A 21,532-nucleotide genomic window follows, 5' to 3' on the forward strand; every position below is an offset into this window, starting at 1 on the left:
GTAGCATGACAACTTTAAAGAAAAAAAACACAAGAAATATAAAATGCATCCACATTGTTGCTACAGTGTTTGTTGCTGCCTCCATGTCACTCTATCTCTAGCATCATCCTCTGTTACACCAACCCTCTGCAATGTCCTTCACTACATCCATGAATCTTCTCTGTTGTCTTCCTCTTCCTCTACCCTGGCAGCTTCATCTTCAACATCCTTTGTCCATTAGATCCACTTTCCCTCCTCTGTAAATGTCCAAACCATCTCAGCCTTGACTCTCTTGGTCTCCAAACTACGCAACCTGAGCTATCCCTCTGTTATACTCATTTTTAACCCTGTCCATTCTGGTCACTTCCAGTGAAAATCTCAACATGTTCAGGTCTGCCACCTCCAGCTCAGCCTCCTGTCTTTATTTTATTTTTATTTTTTTGGTGCCATCATCTTCAAACCCTACCTCATAGCAGGTCTCACTACCATGTTGTAAATGTTCCCTTTCACTCTTGCTGCATCCGTTTGTCACAAATCACCCCTGACATTCATCTCCATCCACTCCACCCTTCCTACACTCTCTTCCTCACCTCTCTTGTGCGCTGTCTGTTACTTTGAATGGTTGGCTCCAGATATTTAAACTCATTTAGGGGTGGCTGTAGCTCAGAAGCAGGTCACCTACGAATCAGAAGGTTGGTGGTTTGATCCCTGGCTGCTCCAGTCTGCAAGATACTGAACCTCTAGGTGTCCTCCGATATATTTACTGGCATGTGAATGTTACAGTAGATAGAAAGTGCTTGGGTGAATGAGGCATGTTGTATAAAGCACATCATGTGCTATATTAGAACCAGTCCATTTACCATCCACCTTCATTACCTCTACTCCTTACATGCCGTGTATGAGGATCACATACTTCTCTGTCACTCCTGTCTTCCTCAGAAAATACCACAGTTCCTCTCTTAGTACTCTATCATATGCTTCCTATAGCAACAAAGACACAGTGCAACTCCTTCTGACCTTCTCTGTACTTCTCCATCAACACTCTGAAAGCAAACATCGCATCCGTAGTACTTTTTCTTAGCATGAAGCCACACTGCTGCTCACTGATCATCACCTCTGTTTTAATCTAGCTTCAAGAATTATAGCTTCATGGTATAGCTCATCAACTTCATCCCTCTTTAGTTACTACAGCTCTGCACATCCCCCTTGTTCTTGAAAATCTGTGTCAATACACTTTTTTCCATTCCTCAGGCATCCTCTCACTCTCTGAGACTGTGCGAAAAAATTTCAGCAAAAAAGTCCAGCGCTTGCTGTCCTAGGCATCTGCATACCTCCACATGTTCGTCATCTGGACCAGCTGCTGTTCCACTCTTCATTCTCTTCATAGCAGAAAAAACAAACTCAGTTTTACTGGCTGTTTGCTGTTCACATAACTTATTTTTATACATTACAGCTTTGATTAGGCTCTTGAAACAACAATAATACCGCCATGTGGCGAATTAGCATAAACAACACAGCAGCACATGGAGATATCCACCTTACCAAAGCTGTGTCTCATGTAGTGTTTCTCAGTTATATTTACACACTTGCAGTTAGCGTGAACACAAAATAAGCCCTCTCTATAGTGGCTTATGGATGAACAGACGCATTTTATGACAAAGCTTGGAAGCGTAAGTCACGTATGCTAAAGTTGATTACACCATCTAAATTTAATCAGTTACTGAGATTGATGCCAAGCGGCAGAGCACAGTAAATAATATTGATCCTTTATTAAAAATAGTGAAAATGGAAATTTCACTGGAATTATTTGCTTTCTCTTCCCCTTCCAAAAAGTTCCCGTCATATTAAAAAACATTCCTGTGGTAGTCATATGATCTGATTTTTAGCAGGTTTCCAGGGATGATGTATATTCTGTGGTAAGATATCGCAGAACATGTGGTACTGTAGTTTTGCAGTATGTTTGAAACCAGAGATTTAGCACACAGTGCGTGCCATGTGGCGCACAGGGTGTGTGGATAGAGAGCTAAGTCACAGCTAAAGTTGTGGATTTTGTATGTTAAGTAGAGATCAGAGATGGAGCTGATTCTGTGAAACAGCAACATCACTTGCTAAAAAGATAAAAATGGGCATAAAGTCTAAAGAAGGTGAAAAAGATTGTGTTCAGCTTTTAATACGTTTAGAATAAATGAACCATAAAATGTTTGTTCCTCCTTGCAGCATTGTCCAGGTGATTTTTCATGGTAAGCTACATTTGCTTTCTGTGTACTAAATGATATTCAACTATGTTGGAACCTTTGAAGCTCTTTATCATGTTTGAATGCATAAACACCCGACCAGCAGCATTTCCCCTGAACCCGAGGCTAAATATGCATAAACTTTTTTTTTTTCCCCAAACACAATTTTTGTACTTTGCAGAAATAATGCTTACTGCTGAACACACGCATGCCTTCTCATGTTATGTATGATGGAGAGACCCAAGGATTTATAGTGTGTTCAAGATTAAGTTGGAAGTTGGAATTTCCGAGTTCCTGGTCTGGCTTTTCATCTGAAACACCCCCACAACTCGGATTTTCAACTCAGAAAGTCAGAGCAGCCCCACCGACCCCAAATTAACAATCCAAGAAGGTGGCAGTGAACGTAAACAGCAGTAAACCTGTAAAACTTTTATCTGTACTGTCACCGCTGTGTATTTGTGACTCATTACACAAGCCATTCACAGAGCATTGACCAGGCTCTATTCATGAATGTGCTGCAGCAGTGTCCTTAAGCACAAAACAAAAAAAAAAACAGCAAAGTATTGCGTTGTTTGGCTATGAGGCATGAGTGGCTCTCTGCTAAAAAAACCAAAAAAACCCAAAACAAAGCCTTTTTTTCCCTGTGCTTTTCTGATTTTATTACTGCAACACACTCAACTCGGGAGTGACAACACGTGGGAGTTCTGACATCTGAGGTTTCTGGAACGCAGCATTAAACCCTTGTGGAGTGGTCCCCCGATGACTTACATGATTAATAGTGGGTCAACAACCCTGAGGACCACCACCAAGGGGGACAGTCCGACTAGAGGTTAAATATGTTGTACTCTCCATTTATTTTAGAACAGAAGAAGCCTCTTGGATGAGAAGTGAAATGCATTCACAAACCAAAAAAGAAGTCCAGTTATCTTCTTTTTAAGTAATTTTTCTTTGAGTAAATGTGACTGATCAGTATGGTTTTTATAATGTTAAAATGAATAGTTCATGCTTGTAAAGTTAAGGAGGCTTATTGGCTCTAAGTTGGAATACTGAGCAAATCTTAAAGAGATGGATGTTTAGAAAACAAAACAAAAAAAAACAAAAAAAAAAGTCTTTGCACTAATGAGGCAAAAACATTAATATTTGTCACTGTTTAATCAAGTACAGGTAATATTTAGTAGTCCAGATTAGTAGTATGATCTGGTTAAACTGCAGATGTTGAGCTGATGAGAGGGGAACTGATATGTGAAAGGGAAAAAAAAAAAAAAAGTCCTGCTCTCCTGAGTCCTGAGCTGTTACGATCATCACTCAAGGTCAGAGCACTAAAAGAAACGAAACTGCTCTCAGCTTTGTCCTCGACTGCCAAGATTGCTCCTTCTTTTAAACTGTGACGAGGGAAACTGTAGAAGCTCAGCATGATCTTGTAGTTGAAAGTGGAAACAGGATTACAGTAGTTAAAAGCCTGTGAATAAAGAACTCTCATCAACTCGTCAATGTGCTTTTTTTTTTCCTAATAACTGTCACAAACAGCATTATGATTGCTCTACCAATGAAAAGCAATTTTACCATTATATCACCCATAAATGCACCGTGCAAATGTATTTTGTAAAGACATTTCCAACATTTCTGTAATTAACTAACATTTCCAGCACAGCAACTCTGTAAGTTCAACTAATGGACCAATTAAGGAGTCACAGCAGCAATGAAAGTTGAAACACCGTGTAGTAATCTGTGAAACGCGTTTTGCTTCAAACGCGACACAACTTTCAGAATATTGTGCTCTCTGTGTGAGCTAAAACCTCTCAATCCGCCAATAATGAGAACTCTCTCACTCTTGATGTGAAGTTGCTGACACAAAGCTTTTGGAGTGATACATGGCTTATGAGTGTGTGACTAATAGAAATGGAGGGATAATCCCTCTCGCTGCTTGGGTCTGCAAGTGACTGGTTTTGGAAAAGAGAGGGGGGGGGGGCTGATATCCTGCTTTTCATCCCCGAAAAGATAGAGGGTGAAAGGAAGAAGGTAGAAAGAAGAAGAGGGCAGAGGAATGATGCATAAAAAGTATAAAACAAAGCAATGCAATGTGAGAAACCTCCCAATGAAGGAACATGGTCTTACTGCTGTGGGTGCCAAACAGAACAATAAAAACATAAAACCCTGACTCCAAAGAGTTTTCTCTTGCTCAGTACTACTTCTCTGTTGAGATTTGTCTTTCAAATGGAAGCACATTAAATAACTGAGTGCTAGAATTAACAAGCAAATTGTTGTTCACTCATTTGTGAAGCTGAAGAACATCTATCACAGTATCCATTTCCAGAGTTGCACAGCCTAAATATTTTCAGGTCCAGTGAAGCCATCATTGAAACTGTTCTCTTGAATCTGCAATCAAGGGCAGACGGGTCACTGTTGGGGGCCCCAAACAAACTTTAGACTGCAGCAATAGCGATGTGCAAAGTTTGCAGTGACAGTAGGACAGACCTGACCTCCTGGGAAAAAAAGAGAGAAGAAAAAAAGAGGAAAAGAAGACCGCAGTGACTGGCACAATGAGTAATTCAGTTCAGTTCAGTTCCATTCAATTTAAATAGTGCCAAATCACAACAACAATTGCCTCAAGGTGTTTTATACTATAAGGTAAAGACCCTATGATATTAGAAAGAAACTCCAAATGAACTAAATGTTACTAGTCTAGCCTTAAATATCAAGTTTAAGTTGATCAAGATCAAGTTGACATCTAAAGATGATAGTCTACTCTTTGAATGAGTTGCTTCTATATTCCTATGCCATAAGCTTGGGCCTGAAAACAGAATAGATCGTTCATGTTGAAGTATATATATATATATATATATATATATATATAGCACCAAATCATAACAAACAGTCATCTCAAGGTGTATAAAGCTTCTCCCATCCAAGTGCTATCCAGGCCTGACCCTGCTTACTTTCTAAGGGCAGATGAGATTAAGTGTGTTCAGGCTGCTTCTAGGAGAAGTAGCTCACGCCACCTGCAAGCATCAATAAAACATTGTTCACTTTTTCAATACCGTCAGAAATACCGTTATTGCAAATTTTCTTGAAATATCGTGAAATCATTTTTAAGCTATATTGCCCGCTCCATCACCCTGTCTGCAGAATATCCAAATGAAACAAAACTGCTTTGTGAACAGAACCTACTACTTGATAACAATACAAGTCAACAATGTACGTGGGGAATTTGGAGAACAGAACCCTCTTATTTACTAAGACTTTGTCACTAATGTAAACTTGAGCTGTAAAAACCACAAACCTTTTTGCGTCTGCATGTGTGTTTGCAGACTGTGCACCCACTGCACATGATAAGTGGACCTAATGTGCTTCTCATTTTTTTCTCTTCTATACTGTAACACTGGTGGATGCTCATATTAAACATGGTTTCACATAATGAGGTCAGTATAAAAGCTCAGGCTTCAGCTCTAAACATTGTTTCAGACAACTGCTTCTGCTCTCGGCTCTGTAAGAGGCGATGCAGAGGGGTTATCCCTATTATGGTCATCTTAGGCACAGAGCATTGGCTGTAAGCACAGAGAACCCACCCATCTACTTTTCAAATCTTCTGTTTGTGAGGGGTAGCCATTCAGAAGACAACTGCATTAAAAGGAAGGGGTGGTGGTTAAGAAAGCTTAACTGAGACAAAGATTAACAAAGAAGACAAATTATTTTGAACTCTGACTCATGAAAAGCTACTCTAGTAGAGTCCAGGAATTAAAATATGGCAGTGTAAATGAGAATAAGTCCCTTCTAGATAGTTTAGTCAGCAAAAGAATATATTTTTCTTTATTTAATATCTGGCAGAAAAAGTTGTAATCAGGAAAAACATTATAGACTTCCTCATAAAACTATTCTGGGTTTCACAGTTGGGCTTATTGCAGTTGCTGTTACTGATAATGTGATATAAAATGTTATACAATAAATACAGTGTTATGCATGCATTTTATCTCTAACCCTCCGCATGTATACACACACACACATACATACGTATACCTCCTAACTCTGACAGGCCAGGTGTCTCACTATCTGACAGCTCCCTAGTTTCTTTTTTCCCTTTCCTTTCTTTATAATATCACTTGTTTTCTTCTCTCCCAGCTCAGAGCTGACGGGGAGGTATGCAGCATTAGGTCAAGACGAGCAACAGGTGCTCCGGCCGGCCAAGCACCCTCAGGAGAAGATGAACAAGGAAGGAGGAGGTGAGAGCATCTGGACCTACAGATGCAGCCACTTAAAATTGTATGGAGCTTACTCCATACACCATAACTGTCAAAAGGATGTGTGCATAATTCTAACATTCATATTTGTATGTCAATAAAATTCTTGTACCTAAATCTCAGCTGAAATATATGTGAGTCTGGGAAATTGTGCAGATTAGGATTTTTTTATGTGAGTATGAATCTAAAAGCTGTGAGTACAAAGTCTTGTGAATACAACTCTAATTTCTTCGACTACAAACTCTTCCCTTCTGTGTGGACACGAATTCAAGTTTGTGGGTACGAGTAGAAAAGTACTGAAATGATGTCATTTCACACAGCATGCTCCAAATTCAATTTTTTCTTAATATATGCATATAAATACTGGCTACACATGTTATAGAGCTTACCTGTGATGCGTCACCTGAGCTGGTAGCTCCACCCGGTCCACTGTCCTTGGAGCATGCTCTGTTTGGTATAATGGAGGATCGATTAGTCTAGTTTTTATTTAGAATGTTTTTTTCACCTCCAGTTTCAGGTTTTAGGTAACTGTAATAACCTTGATCTGCACAGCCTGCTATCCTTTGGAGACTTGAATGTGTATTTTAATAACTTTAAGGTTGCACAGTCAGAGTTTTCGATTGCCTTTGCTTTTGATCAATCCCATAGAATGAAGCAAGAGACAGGAAATGGTGTGGATAAATGAGGCATCTGTGATATCAATGTGGGAAAAATCATGTTCCTAATATCTTTTATTGGTGGCACCACTCTCGGAGTTCTTGTACCCTTGAACTACTACTTTAATTAGTGGTTTTCATCTGTTTGTTTTGTTTGTTTTTCCCCTTAAGATGGGTACCAATGTTCAATTGCAAATAATGCACATGCAATATCCACTTATCCTGTTCTTTGGACTGTGGGATTGAACCAGAACAGGATAAGTGGAAGACAGTGGATGGATTGATGGATGGCATATGCAACATACATATTGACACATGCTGGTCATGCTGATGTTTGCTCCAGTTTTTAGACCTCTGCCTGAAATGCGATGTCCTCCTGAATCCCACTGACATGCCTTCTGTGGTGGAAGCAGAGTCTGGGGACAAGGAAGATGACTTGAACATCACTGGAGGTGAGGTCACTGAGGTAGTTACACAACTCCTTGGTGGCAGGGCCCCTGGGGTGGATGAGATTCACTCTGAGTTCCTGAAGGCTCTGGATATTGTAGGGCTGTCTTGGTTGACACGCCTCTGCAACATCGCGTGGAGATCTAGGGCAGTGCCATTGGATTGGCAGACCGGGGTGGTGGTCCCCATTTTTAAGAAAAGAGACCGGAGGGTGTGCTCCAACTTTCGGGGGATCACACTCCTCAGCCATCCCGGTAAGGTCTATGCTAGGCTGCTGGAAAGGAGGGTCCTTTCCAATCAAAGTAAAGTACCAGTCAAAAGTTTGGACATGCTCACAAAATTGTGTCCAAACCTTTGACTGGTACTGTAGGTAAAAAGAGAGGAAAGGGAAAGAGCCCAACAATCAGAATGATCCCCTATGAGCAAGCACTTGGCGACAGTGGGGAGGAAAACCTCCCTTCTAAAAGGAAGAATCCTCCGGCAAAACCAGGCCCAGGGAGGGGCGGCCATCTGCCGAGACCGGTTGGGCGGGTGAAGGGAAAGAAAAGAGAAAAAGAGAGGAAGGAGAGGGGGGATAGTAGACAATATAGAGAGAGGAGGAGAAGGGGGGCATTATAATTGGGGAAATTGGGAGGGAAGGAGGGGAAGCTAGTCCTCAGCCGGAGCTGAACAGGAGCACCACCACCAGAAGCAGCTTGTCCGTCTTGGATTCTGCTCCTGCTTTTTCTCTTTATTTGTCTTATTTTCCTGTATTTCCTGGATTTTTTTGGCCTCTTTTTCCAGTATTCTCTGCAGTTTCCTTTTTTCCTCTTCTCGTTTTTTCATCTGCTTCTTTGCTTCTTTCTCTTTGGCTTTCACCAGTTTCTTTTCTATTTCTTCTTTCTGCTTCAGCAGCTTCTTTATTTTATTACAGTCGTTTTCCATGTTCGACTGTGCAACCTGCAAATTCTGCATTTCCAGCAGATTCTTGTGGGCCTCTTCCAGTTTCTTTACCTGTTCTGCTAGTTCACTCTTCATCTCTAGTATTTCTTTTTTCTCATCTTCCAGTGATTTCTGCACTTCTTTTAACTCTTTCATTGTCTGTTCACTTTGTTTCTTCTCTTCTGCTAATGCTTTTTGCAGTTCATCTTTTGCATCATCAGCATCCTTCCTTGCCTTCTCTCTTTCTTTTTTACTCTCTTCCAAAGATTTCTGCACTTCTGTCAGTTCTTTCTTTACCTGTTCATTTTCTTTCTGTCTGTCTTCTATAACTTTCCTTTGCTCATCCAGTATTATCAGCACTTTGTTTAATTCATCCTTTGTCTCTTTAGCTTCTTTCTTAGCCTCAGCGATTTCTGCTTTCTTGTCCTCCAGTTCTTTCTGCACTTCTGTCAGTTTGTTCTCTGCCTCACTCACCTTTTCAGTTTCCTGACACTGTTCATGCAGACTTTCTTCCAGTGGTTTTTCTTCTTTGAAATTTTTATTTCCATCTTTAAATTTTTTCTTTCCTTCATTAAACTTTACGATGGCCATTTTAACGTTTTCTTTTGTTTCATAGACCAACGTCTGCTCGTCCAGGAGTTTTTTGCTTTCTTCCTCGAGAGCTTGCTTCTCCTGCTCCAGTTTCTCTCTGCGTGTTCCCTCATTCAACAGAGTGATCTGGTCTTTTTGAAGACCTTCAAGTTTGGTGGACAGAATCTCTTTCTCCTGCTTCAGGTTCAGGATTTCGCTGTCCCTCTGCTGAAGCTGCTCTTTTAGGCTCTTCACTTCCAGTTCCAAGTCACTGGGTTTTTCTTGAGCTTCATTTAGATTTTTAACTTGAAGCTCGTATTGGTCCAGCTTTGATTGCATGCTAGACTTACTGTTCATCAGCTCTTTGATTTGCTCTCTGGCTCTGTTGTTCATCAGCTCTTTGATTTGCTCTCTGGCTCTGTTGGTTCCCTCTTTTAAGATGGCATTTTCAGCCAAAGTCTCTTTGAGGGCGTTCTGAATCACAATGAGATTGTGAAGCGTACTTTGTGGCAAAGTGTACACAAATTCTGTTTCTTCTTGCTTATTGCTCATTTTTGCTTGGAAACAAAGCTAGTGTGAGAGACTGAATCAGATAATCGCGGGTTTTGCAGCTGTCTGTAGCAGAACAAAATGCGTTGTGAATCGCTCTTGACTATGGGTACTATGTGACTGTATGCCGTATACGCTCTACCTTTATAATGTCTGGGCTCTTTGACACCGTGAAGTCGTCTTTGATCCTTTTAAGTTTGGAACTGGCCCTGCTCACAATAACATTCTATGCCCCGCCCATTAAGAACAGGCGGTTGCACAATCGCTTCCTTGTTCGGCGCGATGCGGCTCCATCGCTTCCGGTTGAAAATGGCGACGTTCTACACCCGATGCTTGCAACAGCTCCCAAAATTAAATGTCACTGATGCAGAACAATGAAAGCCCCAGCCAGCAAACTGGATAAAGGATTTAAATTATATGCTGCATCATATATACACAACTATGAAGGTAAGAAAAAACAACAAACCGCAAAGTAACGTTTGCTAACGTTAGCTAAGCTTCTATGTGCTTCATTCAATAGTAATTTTCTACATAACCTCGCAACATGCGTTGTATCTGCCGCTATAGGCATCCTGTTTGAATTGTGCAGTGTTTGTCAGTGACCACTGTGTGGCACCAAAGAGTCTTAGTGTGGTGTATTTAATTTACTATTGTTAAGTTTAATTTCGTTTTAAAATGTTTGTGTTTGATTGTATTACAGTTCTATCACAAGAAGTAATCAAATTTTATGGATATATAAGTTTACAATTTTTAATTATTTACGCTGAAGTGTGCACGATCTGTATGTCTCTTCCCGTTGGCTTTGCAACGCAACAGCTGGTGTAAACGGCTGGTAAAAACGGTAGAAGTAGTATCGCTAAGAAGACGGATCGCTCAAACAGACTTTCTGAGTTAAAGGACAAGAATATTGAAGAAAACCCTTCTCTTAGCTCACAAGCGGGCAAAAGTGTTCTATGGTGTTACAGGGTGCTGTAAAGGTGTTGTAAGTCGGTACCTTGTGTGCTGAATAAACATCTGTGGTGAAAAAAATACGGACCTTCGCTTTGTGACTGAGGGAGGAAAATGCGTTCTTAATGTTTTGTCTTATCCTGAAGTATAGACGGAGTTTTGTTAACTAATGTCACTCTTGCTGTTAGCCATTATTATAATATTGGTAAATAGTTAGCTATTTAATGCTAATCTTACTGTGTGCCATATGCTTAAGTGCTAACGTGAGTAATGCAGAAACACTAACGGGACTTGCATGTGTGACTTTATTCATTGTCCAATAAACACAGGTTGTCAGGCGAGGTCAGCGTGAGAGCCTGGTGCTACAGGTCAATGAGGAAGAGTGAGGCACCACACAGATTAAGTGTAGGCAGGAAGCAGTGTAATGTTGTTCACCCCGTTCAATGGGGTTCGGTTCAGTTCATTATTAAAGGCCCACCATCTTGAATGTTTTATCTCCCTGCTTTATCACAAATAATTTGACTGGTCAGGTCATTTGATCAATGTGTGTTTGGGTGATCAGAAACAAATTTACATTAAGTTAATACTATACACCAAAGCTATTTCAGTTATCAATGATGGTTAATCAGATTTTTTTCAGTAGGGAGAGAAGGCAACACTAAGCATTCAGGAGGGTATGCCTGTTTTATGAGCCTGGGTCAGTAACCATAACACTGAACCATGCTCCTATTGGCTCTTTTTCCAGAAAGTGATGTTAATTTCTAATTTTCTTTCTTGTGCTTTTTAGATTAAGCTTCTGGATTCATCACCAGTGGCGCTGACATATAGCCGGTGCTCCTGTGTGGCAGGCACTGTTATGTGCAATCACACAGTGGCACTGCTCTTCCAAACAGCACACTACTCAGAACTCAGAGTGCCTGTTGTCCCTCCTGTCCATAGCTGCACCAAATCTGAACAGCAATGCCACAAGCCACGCACAATGGTAATTTAAATGAGATTAAAGTTTTTGTATTGGTCCATGTTTACATATAGACAGTAGAACCATCCATAGTAAATATGTCTTATGTTAGGGTGTGAAGCCAGGACCCATCAACTCTATGGTCTTCACTAAGCCGGTACCAAATAGGATGGTCCAGACTGGAGTACGGTAAGTAGATTTTTAAAATTTGGTTTCCCATGTGTCAAATGCATATGTGTATTTGTTCATGCATATATAATATGCCAGAAGCAAGTTTTATAAGTTCAGAATATGTATTGATTTACATATGTGTTGTTTAACACACTACATATGAGAAGGCAGCTGATTATTATTACAGTTATTCACAGATTCACATATCTAGACATACATCCCAATCTCAAACATATGCACTGTTTCACACTTTTTTTCATTTTTACTTCAATATAATAACTGTGTCCCTTGTATTGTTATCATTATGTTTTTCCTTTAGGAGTGGATTCTATAGAGGCATGGTGGGTCCGTTACCAGATCCCTGCATATTCAGAATAACAGAGGCATATGCAGAATTTAAAATTGAGGACAGGCCACTTGTGACCACGATGAACATGAGACCTGATAAGCCCCTTGTGGAAAGTGCCTTTGGCCTGGTGCAGGAGGGCAGTGTTCTATCATATCAGCAGCCAGTTTTGAAATCCCGGTACATCACACTACACCATGATGCACCACCAACACCACACTTGCCTCTGGAGGGTTTCGACATCTTGCCATTAGACTGTGCGTTTGTGTGCTCAGAAGAGGAGCTCCTACGTCTCAAGAGCTTGTCTGTAACTCTGGAAATGGCTCAGAAAACAGAAGCAGCTACACGTGAGCAAAGTTCCAGCTCTGAGTGGCATCTTCTCCGCAGGCCCAGAGTGCCTCCAGGTTTCGCGAAGTGTGACATGTCAGAGGCCAGAGCTCTGCCGAGCGCATCATGAAGGGAACAAGGCAAACAGCAGACATGAGGAGAGGTGCTGAGATGGAGCCGGCAATAGCAACTGAGTACAGTAAGCTAATGAATGTAAACTACTCACCCTGCGGTCTAGTCATTCACCCCACTGCCCCCTGGCTTGCTGCGTCTCCTGATGGTGTTGTATTTGACCCCAATGAATACCCCCAGTTTGGTCTTGTTGAGTTCAAATGCCCAAATGTACAAAACTTTATTGACTGCAAATATGTACAAATAGACTCTGGTTCTCCTGCACTAAAGAAGAGCCATGCATATTACTGGCAGGTACAAGGACAACTGCTCATCAGCGGGATGGAGTGGTGCAACACAGGAGGACTACCTTGTGCAGAGAATATACACAGATGCAGAGGTGCAAAGAGCAATCAGAGAACAAGCTGACCATTTCTTTTTCTACACATATATGCCAAGATACCTGTGTCTGAAAAATGAACACTGAACACATAAGAGTAAAAAGGATTCTTCAGGTTTGCTTGTGTAACAATTACATTTTATTTGCTATTTAAACATTTTATGAATTTGTTTCAACAGTTTACATTTGCGTGAAATAAACTGTTATTCTAGAAATGGCATTGATTGAGTTTTTAAAACAAATTAAGATATTGAGTTTGTATTATATTCAGGACAAACAACCCCATACTGATGTAGTTAAACTTTCACAAGTGAAGAGAATGACAAATGTTTGATGTAAAAAAAAAAAAGACTAACAAGATTTTAAATAAGATTATAATTTAGATAATTTTCTGGAACATGTATAGAAACACAGTAGCATAATATAGTATTAATATTAAACATCTGCAAAAAATTAGAACTATCAATAACTAGAACTCAACTAGATTTTGTCAGCTGACTGTAGTGGCTTCAGCTGCAGGCCAATTCCCATAAAGTCACCCTCCTAAAATAATAGCCTAAGTAACTTTTTTTTCAAAAAACAAAACTGAACCAAATATTAAAAATAATTTGATGATTTAGGCAAAAATAAAATTAAGCCTTTATTTTAGGATGGTGACAATAAGCTACTTGCATTGCATTCTGGTGTCTTGTGGCTCACTTAACCCATTTTTTAGCTAAAGCTGTGTTCTGGTAATTTGAAAGCATACATGCCACTGCAAACAGCTGGTTGATGTTGTAGACATGTGATAAGGTGATGATGCCATCAAAAAGGTTGTTCTGTTTTATCCTCCTAATGACTCGCTCCACATGTACCCTCAGTGGCCTGCATCTCCTTAACCTGGTATGCTGGCATCTGCTTCTGCTTAGACAGTAAAGGTGGACAGTACACTTTGCGCTTACAGCAGTCACTGATTAGAAAGCCCTTATCAACCATCACTGCCATGTCTTTGGTCAACTTCTCAGCGATGCCTGATTGCTTGAATAGCTCCTTATCACTAACCGAACCACCATACAGATCAGAGATGAATGTCACTGCACCATGTGGAGCTATGCCAACCAGAACTTTCATAGTGCAGTGGGATTTGTATGAGGAGTACATTTCACTTTGGAGTAGTGGTGAGGATGGTGTTTGGCATCTCAGCTCTGTACAGTCTAGGATGACCTGAGTGTCTGGGAAATCTTTAAATTCCTCAGGGAGGTAAGCCTGCACTTCTGCACGCGTAAGCCAGATGCATTGAGACCCCAGTAAAGTGGCAAGAAAACTTGTCCATGTTGCAATAATACGGCTCACTGTGACAGTTTAGCTGTTTATTACAATTCTTAATTTATATGCATACATGAATAAGATATCCACTACATATGAAAGCCACAAATTGTCTGTATGGTGTCAGCACACCAGGGGAATGTCTAGATTTTCTAGTTTGAGGGGGTTGAGCAGGCATATTCCAGGGGGTCCTGAGTCTTCTAGATGAGAAACCTCCAGAGTTCCTTTGCTCTCTTTTTACTGACCACAGTTCAGATTGCACTGCTACCATGTGAGTATCAAACACAAACCTGAAAAATGGTGCACTGTTCTTGGCCTATAAATGTGCAGGAAAATTACAGGAAAATTGCACTTCCACACTCAGAGCCAGAGTAAAACTGACCTACATACACACAATGCTCTCTGGGGTTCAGTAAAGATTATCTGACAAGAAACACAATACAGCAATTTCAAAAGTGGACTCACATATAATCATACCATTAAATACGTGTTTTGTGTTGATAATAACACCTTTAATGTTATCAGTATCCCCTTTATTCTACTTTGTGTTCGCTATAAACAGATAAGGTTCCCTGAGGCAAAATACCACAATGCTCATGGACATTTGATCAAGATGCCAATTAGCTGCAAATGATCAGATTAGTTGGAAAACATCTCCAGAGCACATAATGAATTCTCACCTCGTTACAGAAGCTGACGGTCCTCACATGCAAATTGGTGTGTCGCAACTTTAGGCCTGATCAACAAGCACAAGCAATTTGGCGCATACCCTAGAAAAGTAGTGTGCTGGACATGCATACCCCCCCCCTAAGCTGAACTGCTCTAAACGATTGGACAGTAAAATGGACAGTGGTGCTATAAAGTCCTGGTGAGTCAAGTTTTAATAATCAGCAAAACTGTTTTGAAACACCTCTGAGCAGTGATTGTGGCAGTTATTTTGAAGCATTTTCTAAATTAACTTCAATTTCGCTGCATTTATAGAATCTCCTACCTCTTACCCCTAAAATAAGGTTTTATAAAAATGTTTAAAAAGTTTAGTGGTAGGTTTATATTTCTGCTACCTCTTTACTTTTTTAGAATTCACTCGTCGATTTCAAATCAGGATTCGCTGAATCTTGCCTTCCTTTTCAAATATTATTAATAAATAGAATAGAGTATAAATAAAATTCCAATACTTACTGCTTTAAATATCTACAGCTGTAATTATCTGTATTTACAAAAAAAAAAAGACATTGTAATGCTATTAAAACACGTTTGTACAAAATACAGTCACAGCTGGTACTACAGCCCTCATATTGTATTAATTACAATAGAATAATTATAAAGATTCTAATGCTCTATTCTTGTTCTTTTACTCGCTGAGCTTGTTTACTGTCCCTGCTGTATTACAGGTTATTCAGAGTGAATCAGCTGTGCTACAGAGGAGAACGAGAACGACATCGATCATATCTTTGCTCTCAAGTGTCAGATCCACCGACGCGCTCTGTCATTTTTCTCTAAATTGAATATTTATATTTTCTGCTTCACTCTTTGTAATCAGCTTTCTAATCAACTTTTCGATATGGGGGGGGGGGGGAAGTGTGGGTGTTTGGCAGGGCCGGCCCATCAGGGAAAGAATGAACGGTGCTCAGTGATTAATCATTTTCTACTCACTTTGATTTGGCGTATGCACAGCTGTATGCTCTCTTGTGCATGTGTGTGCAAGTAAGTGTGTGTTTGTGTGTGTGTGTGACCTATAGCTGCAGTAATTATTACTGAAGGAGCACGCGCACACACACACACACACACACACCCACATACACATTCTGCAGCTAGAGGAGAAGGAGTAAACCCTGAAGTACGTGGTCAGGTTATGAATAACCACTGGACTGTACTGGCCCAGACTCCAGTGCAGTGGTTGACAACCTCTGTAATACAACAGTAGATCACACTTGATAAGAGCTCGCCAACCACAATGCAACATCTCTGTGCTGACAAGACATGGTTTGAATAACATCTTTGTTAAAATATCACTTCTTTTTTAAGACCCTGCTTTTAAAAAAAAAAAACAAAAAAAAACACTAAAGCCTTTTAAATTTAATCCTGCTCAATGGCAGCATAGAATAAATCAGTCATGCTCCAGCTCAAGCATTAATCACATCCAAGTAAACTGAATTATGACTGTTTTCACAGTAAAGAAAACCCTGCTAATGAATGGAAATGTACGGTGAAGTGAAGCCAAACTCAGTCCTGCTTTTGAAGCAAACCCTGTCTGCTCACTGCTGTTCTCCCAGTGATACAAAATGTACAGCATACAGTACCAGTCAAATCCATATGAATGGGTAAGTGTTTACAAACTTTTGACTGATACTATATATAAACTGGCACAATTTTGTGTGATGCTCAATAGGGAAAAAAATGAGTTATTTTAACTCTTATGTTGAAAGATAAATCCTCTTCTGTCTACATACAACTATTGCAGACAATAAGAAGATTAAATTAAAAAAAAAAAAATCAGATAGTAAAGTCTAGTTTTAAAAAAGAAAAAAGAAGATAATGTATGATGCATCAATCGCATATTTGCAGTTTTATCTAACTACCAGGCATGGCAGGTTCATGATGGAGGAAGCCTAGTGACACCTGCTGGCCATTTATATTTATCTACAAATGGGATCTTTGGGGAGAGAAACATACCTGATATTTAACTATGCTGTGCATTTATTCATTCACACACTATGCTCCATTTGGCTGCAAGGAGCATTACAAGAGTACTCTGACTAAAAATGAAAAGTATTGTGTGCAGACATTTGCATAGGCACTTTTGTCTGCTCTGTATTTTTTGTTCTCCTTCTTCGGGCAGAGGTGTGTTTTGTATGTTTGCCTGTTTGCCATGAAGATGCAAAAGGAGCACAAGCAAAGAAAAAAAAAAACAAAAACATTAAATTGTTGCACGGGCCTCTTTATTTAAAATAGTGAGAATTACCTCTACCAGTGGCGGATGCTGGTCTTTCAAGGAGGGGAAGATCAATTTCGGCCTACATCATAAAATGTGTCGGTTTATTTATACAGCAGCACCCGCTGGACAGAAACTGCGATAGAAGTAAGAAAGAGTGATAGAAGTCAGTCTCCAAACACAAGCAGCTACAAAAAAACCACCAGAAATAGAAGCTCGATTTGTCGCTAGTCGTTTTTAACAAAGAAAATGACGCTAAGAGGGTTAGGAAAGTCTCCGGTTCAACTCAGAACAGAATGAAAATTTAAAAATGCTCCCACGGATGTTTACACCAAAAGATCGCTGATTCGCTCATTTCGCTGTCAATCAAAAAGGGATTCAGCCTCAGACAGATCATCCAATCATCATGCAGAAGCCGAGGCCAGCCCACTGCCCCATAGACCCCCAGAGACGCTGAGCGTCCGATGGGCGGGACAAAGCCCAGCATTTATCCAATGACTCGTCTCGTTTCGCTGCACTCTTTGCTTTGCTATTGAACTCTGTAGACGCTCAGCGTCCACACTGTTTAAAGCACTGTGAAGCTGCGGGAATGAGTGAGAGGAAAGCCGTGTCGTTACCAGTGATAAGAAGCTGATTCTGAACAAAAGTTGAGCGCGTTGTAGCGCACATTTAGTCAATGACATGTACGCACAACAGCATATATTTAATCACTTATTTTTTTGACATTTTAGGGGAAGCTGAGCTTCTCTTGCAGTCTTAGAGCAATCGCCTCTGACCTCTTCCTACAGTACCAGTCAAAAGTTTGGACACACTCACCCATTGTGTCCAAAGTGTGTCCAAAATTGTACTGTAGTTTAAATAATACTGAGATCTGAATTCAGTAAATTTAGATTTCAGGAATGCAGGTGGAATTATAGAGCAGCTTAAAACATGCTAGACTAAAAGCCAATCTATCCCATCAATCTTCATAAAAATCAGTTCAAATCTATCAATTTTGTTTAGCTTGTATTATTGGCTAGCTTTTGTCAAAAAAGTCATGTGACTCTTCTTTGTGCATGTACCTAAGTCCAATTTTTGTCCCATTCCACAAAAAAAGTTTTGCGTGAAAAATTCAAAACATGTAGCTTCTTTAACTTTATTTATTTATTAAGAGCAGCTGCTGCATTTTTAATTGCTACCAAGAAGAGACAACACATTCTTCCTGCTTTGACTGAACTGCTGAACTGCGCTCCATATTTTGCCTCCAGGTCTCTGAGGTCACTCTCCTAACAGCTCCTCTCACTCCCTAAAACCTGGCTTTCTCCGTTGCTGCCCGCAGGTTCCCGAATAGTAATAGTAATGCTATTTGATAGTAAAGTCTGTATTACTATTACTGTTGCCTGCAGGTCTTCAGTAATAGTAATAGTAGTAGCATTGTATTTATAGACTCACCAGAGCCTTTGTGGGTACATCTTGCTAGTACCATGTGACCCCTTTTTTTCCTTCAGAGCTACCTTAATCCTTCATGGCATATATTCAACAAGGTCCTGGAAACATTCCTCAGAGACTTTGGTCCATGTTGTCATGAGAGGATCACACAGCTGCTGCAGATTTGGCGGCTGCACATCCATGACGTGAATCTCCTGTTCCGCACGTCCCAAAGGTCTTCTGTTGGATTGAGATCTGGAGACTGTGGAGGCCACTTGAGTACAGAGAACTCACTGTCATGTTCAAGAAACCAGTTTAAGAGGATTTGAGCTTTGTGACCTATCAGTGTTATCCTGCTGAAAGCAACCATCAGAAGATGGGTACATTGTGGTCATAAAGGGACGGACATGGTCAGCAGCAATACTCAGGTAGGCTGTTGGCTCACGCAGCCTGAACTGTTGATACAAGGCAAGATGGATCCACGCTTTCAAGATGTTTACGCCAAATTTCTGACCGGATCACCCATCAAACCACATCAGACAAGACCTGCATTTGTCAGAGGAAGCAAGAAAACAGTGTATTAGTGTCTTCATGCAGACATTTAACTGAGGAGCACAAACCTGCTGTAAGTATTTTCTTAAACCATTTCCTGGAAACTGATTCTCAACATTCATTTTAATATATGTTGAACTATGAACACTTTCATAGTTTAATACTTATCATCTGACTTGTACTACAGAATAAAAGGCTATGCAGTCAATTCTGTGAATTTTGAATCAGGCTTACCATTTTCCCAGAAGTAGTGACATTATTTCCAGGAATCTTTTATAACTGTAACCAATTATTTCATTTCTAGAAGATTATTGCTGTTTTGTTTCACTGCCAAAGAAGTGCATTACAGTACAGTGACATTACAGTGCCCTGTGCCTGATGATGGCTGTCTGCAGTAAAACATTAAGTGCAAAATGAAGCCCTTTATCTAGTATTTTCCCGATTTTGTTAGTAGAGATGAGAATGTTGTAAAATTTTACTCCAAATAAATTTAGCTTTTCCTCATGTCTGCTCCATAAATCATAATTATAATTTCATATTACAGTTAGATATGGGGAGACTACTGAATTATTTTTTTATTACCTTTAATTCAATGGTTGATGTACATGTTTACATTTCACAGATGAAAACAAGCAGTTTATCTTACTCTAAAGCATTTCAGGGTAAAGAAGAAGGCTGAAAGAAGAAGAAAAGTTGATTTAATTGATTTTGAATGTGGCATGGTGATTGGTACCAGATGAGCTGGTCTGAGTATTTCAGAAACTGCTGAGCTACTGGGATTTTCCCACATAACCAGCTCTACAGAGAATGGTCTGAAAAAGAGGAAATATCCAGTGAGCAGCAGTTAACTGGGCAAAAATGCCTTGTAAACGTCTGCGGTCAGAGGAGAATGGCCAGACTGTTTTGAGCTGATAAGAAGGCAATGGTAACTTAACTTATTAAAAACCAAGAATTGTCAAAGTGCATCTTCCAATGCGCAACACATCAAACTTTGAAGCGGGTGGGCTACAGCAGCAGAAGACCACACCAGGTGCCACTCCAGTTGGACAACAGAATTTGGCAAAATATTGCCTGATCTGATGAGTCATGACTTCTGCTGTGACCTTCAGATGGTAGGGTCAGAATTTGGCGTAAACATCTTGAAAGCGTGGATCCATCCTGCCTTGTATCAACAGCTCAGGCTGCTGCTGCTGGTGTTTGGCACATTTTGGGCCAACTGGGCATTGTTTAAACACCACAGCCTACCTGACTGTGCCCATCCCTTTATGACCACAGTGCATCCATCTTCTGATGGCTGCTTCTATGGCAGGACAAGGTACCACGCCACGAAGCTAAAACCACTCAAACGGGTTTCTTGAACATGACAATGAGTTCACTGTACTCAAATGGCCTCCACAGTCACAACATCTCAGTCTCATAGAGTGCCTGTGATGGAAGAGGTAATTGGCATCATAAATATTCAGCCGACTTATCTGCAGCAACTGTGCGATTCTGTCATATCAACACACAGCACATATACACCAAAATCTCTGAGGAATGTTTCCAGCGCTTGATAAATCTGTGCCACACAAAATTAAAGCAGTTCTGAAGGCAAAAGGGGATCCAACTCATTACTAGCAAGGTTAACCTAATAAAGTGTTTCTAATAACTTTACATTTAGAATCTTCAGTGCCGAGACGCATGCCCTTGCGACCATCTGATCTAGTCACAAGGTGGCGCACTTGCACAAGCTAATTTACAGCTAAAATCCTAGTGCCCATCAGCTGTCATAAATATAAACAATCAGGACTGCGAATGGCTTTCAGTTTGATTTATGTGTTATTGAATTTTACAATAAGCAGTAAACTACCAGGCATGGCAGGCTGAATGCACAGGATGTGTCACACAGTCACTTTAACATTAAACAGCCTTAAAGAGCACCACGAGGCTGAAAACTGCAGAGTAAAGATTTAAACCAGTTATTACTAAATATCTGAATATCTAAAACTTTAACCCAACAAAATATATTCTTCCATTTGTATTCCTGGATGTGTCATGCGGTGATTACTTGAACACAAAGGCATAGTTTATTAAAAATGAAAAGCATCCTAATAGTCTCATTAATAACTCACAAATGGCCTGCGGACTGCAGTGAAGGAGTCCTATTCATGCTGCTGGTCACAGATATTATTAGAGTGCTTTGTGGTCACATGAAGTAAAAAAAAAAAAAAGTCCTGCAGTAGCAGATGCTTCTCAGTTTATTTCAACTTGGATTGTCCATATAAGAGCTTCAAAATGTTACACATTACATTTATTTCCTCTATGCTCCCTTCTCCATTTAAAATGTCAAGCCAAAATAATAAACTGATGAATTTTGCATAATTTGAAGGAAGAAACTAAATTGTTTGTGCCTGAACAAACAAAACAAACAACATCAGGAAACAGTTGGAATATGTAGAAAACACTCGGGTTTCCATTCCTGTAGCCCGACCCTCCACACACACA

General features: G+C 40.1%; 2 protein-coding genes across 3 annotated transcripts; one reads left to right on the forward strand and one right to left on the reverse strand.

Annotated features, from left to right (window-relative positions):
- Positions 1-5,189: 5,189 nt before the first annotated feature.
- On the reverse strand, positions 5,190-9,766 carry LOC115791970 (myosin-9-like). Its single transcript, XM_030746282.1, has 2 exons — positions 8,463-9,766; positions 5,190-5,212 (listed from the first exon to the last, which is right to left on the reverse strand). Exons 1-2 carry the CDS (start codon positions 9,592-9,594, stop codon positions 5,190-5,192), a joined length of 1,155 nt encoding a protein of 384 aa, XP_030602142.1. The 5' UTR covers positions 9,595-9,766.
- Positions 9,767-9,898: 132 nt separating this feature from the next.
- Positions 9,899-12,935, forward strand: LOC115792494 (uncharacterized). 2 transcript variants are annotated; one of them, XM_030747048.1, is made up of 5 exons: positions 9,905-10,038; positions 10,869-10,944; positions 11,327-11,521; positions 11,610-11,686; positions 11,988-12,935. In XM_030747048.1, the coding sequence occupies exons 2-5, from the start codon at positions 10,912-10,914 to the stop codon at positions 12,469-12,471; spliced, it is 789 nt and encodes a 262-aa protein (XP_030602908.1). In that variant the 5' UTR covers positions 9,905-10,038; positions 10,869-10,911; the 3' UTR covers positions 12,472-12,935. The 2 variants fall into 2 exon arrangements, with proteins under 2 accessions (XP_030602909.1, XP_030602908.1); XM_030747049.1 differs by lacking the exon at positions 10,869-10,944 and having other exon boundaries at positions 9,899-10,038.
- The last annotated feature ends 8,597 nt before the right edge of the window (positions 12,936-21,532 follow it).

Source organism: Archocentrus centrarchus, chromosome 14 (genome assembly GCF_007364275.1).
Source record: "Archocentrus centrarchus isolate MPI-CPG fArcCen1 chromosome 14, fArcCen1, whole genome shotgun sequence".
NCBI lineage: Eukaryota > Metazoa > Chordata > Actinopteri > Cichliformes > Cichlidae > Archocentrus > Archocentrus centrarchus.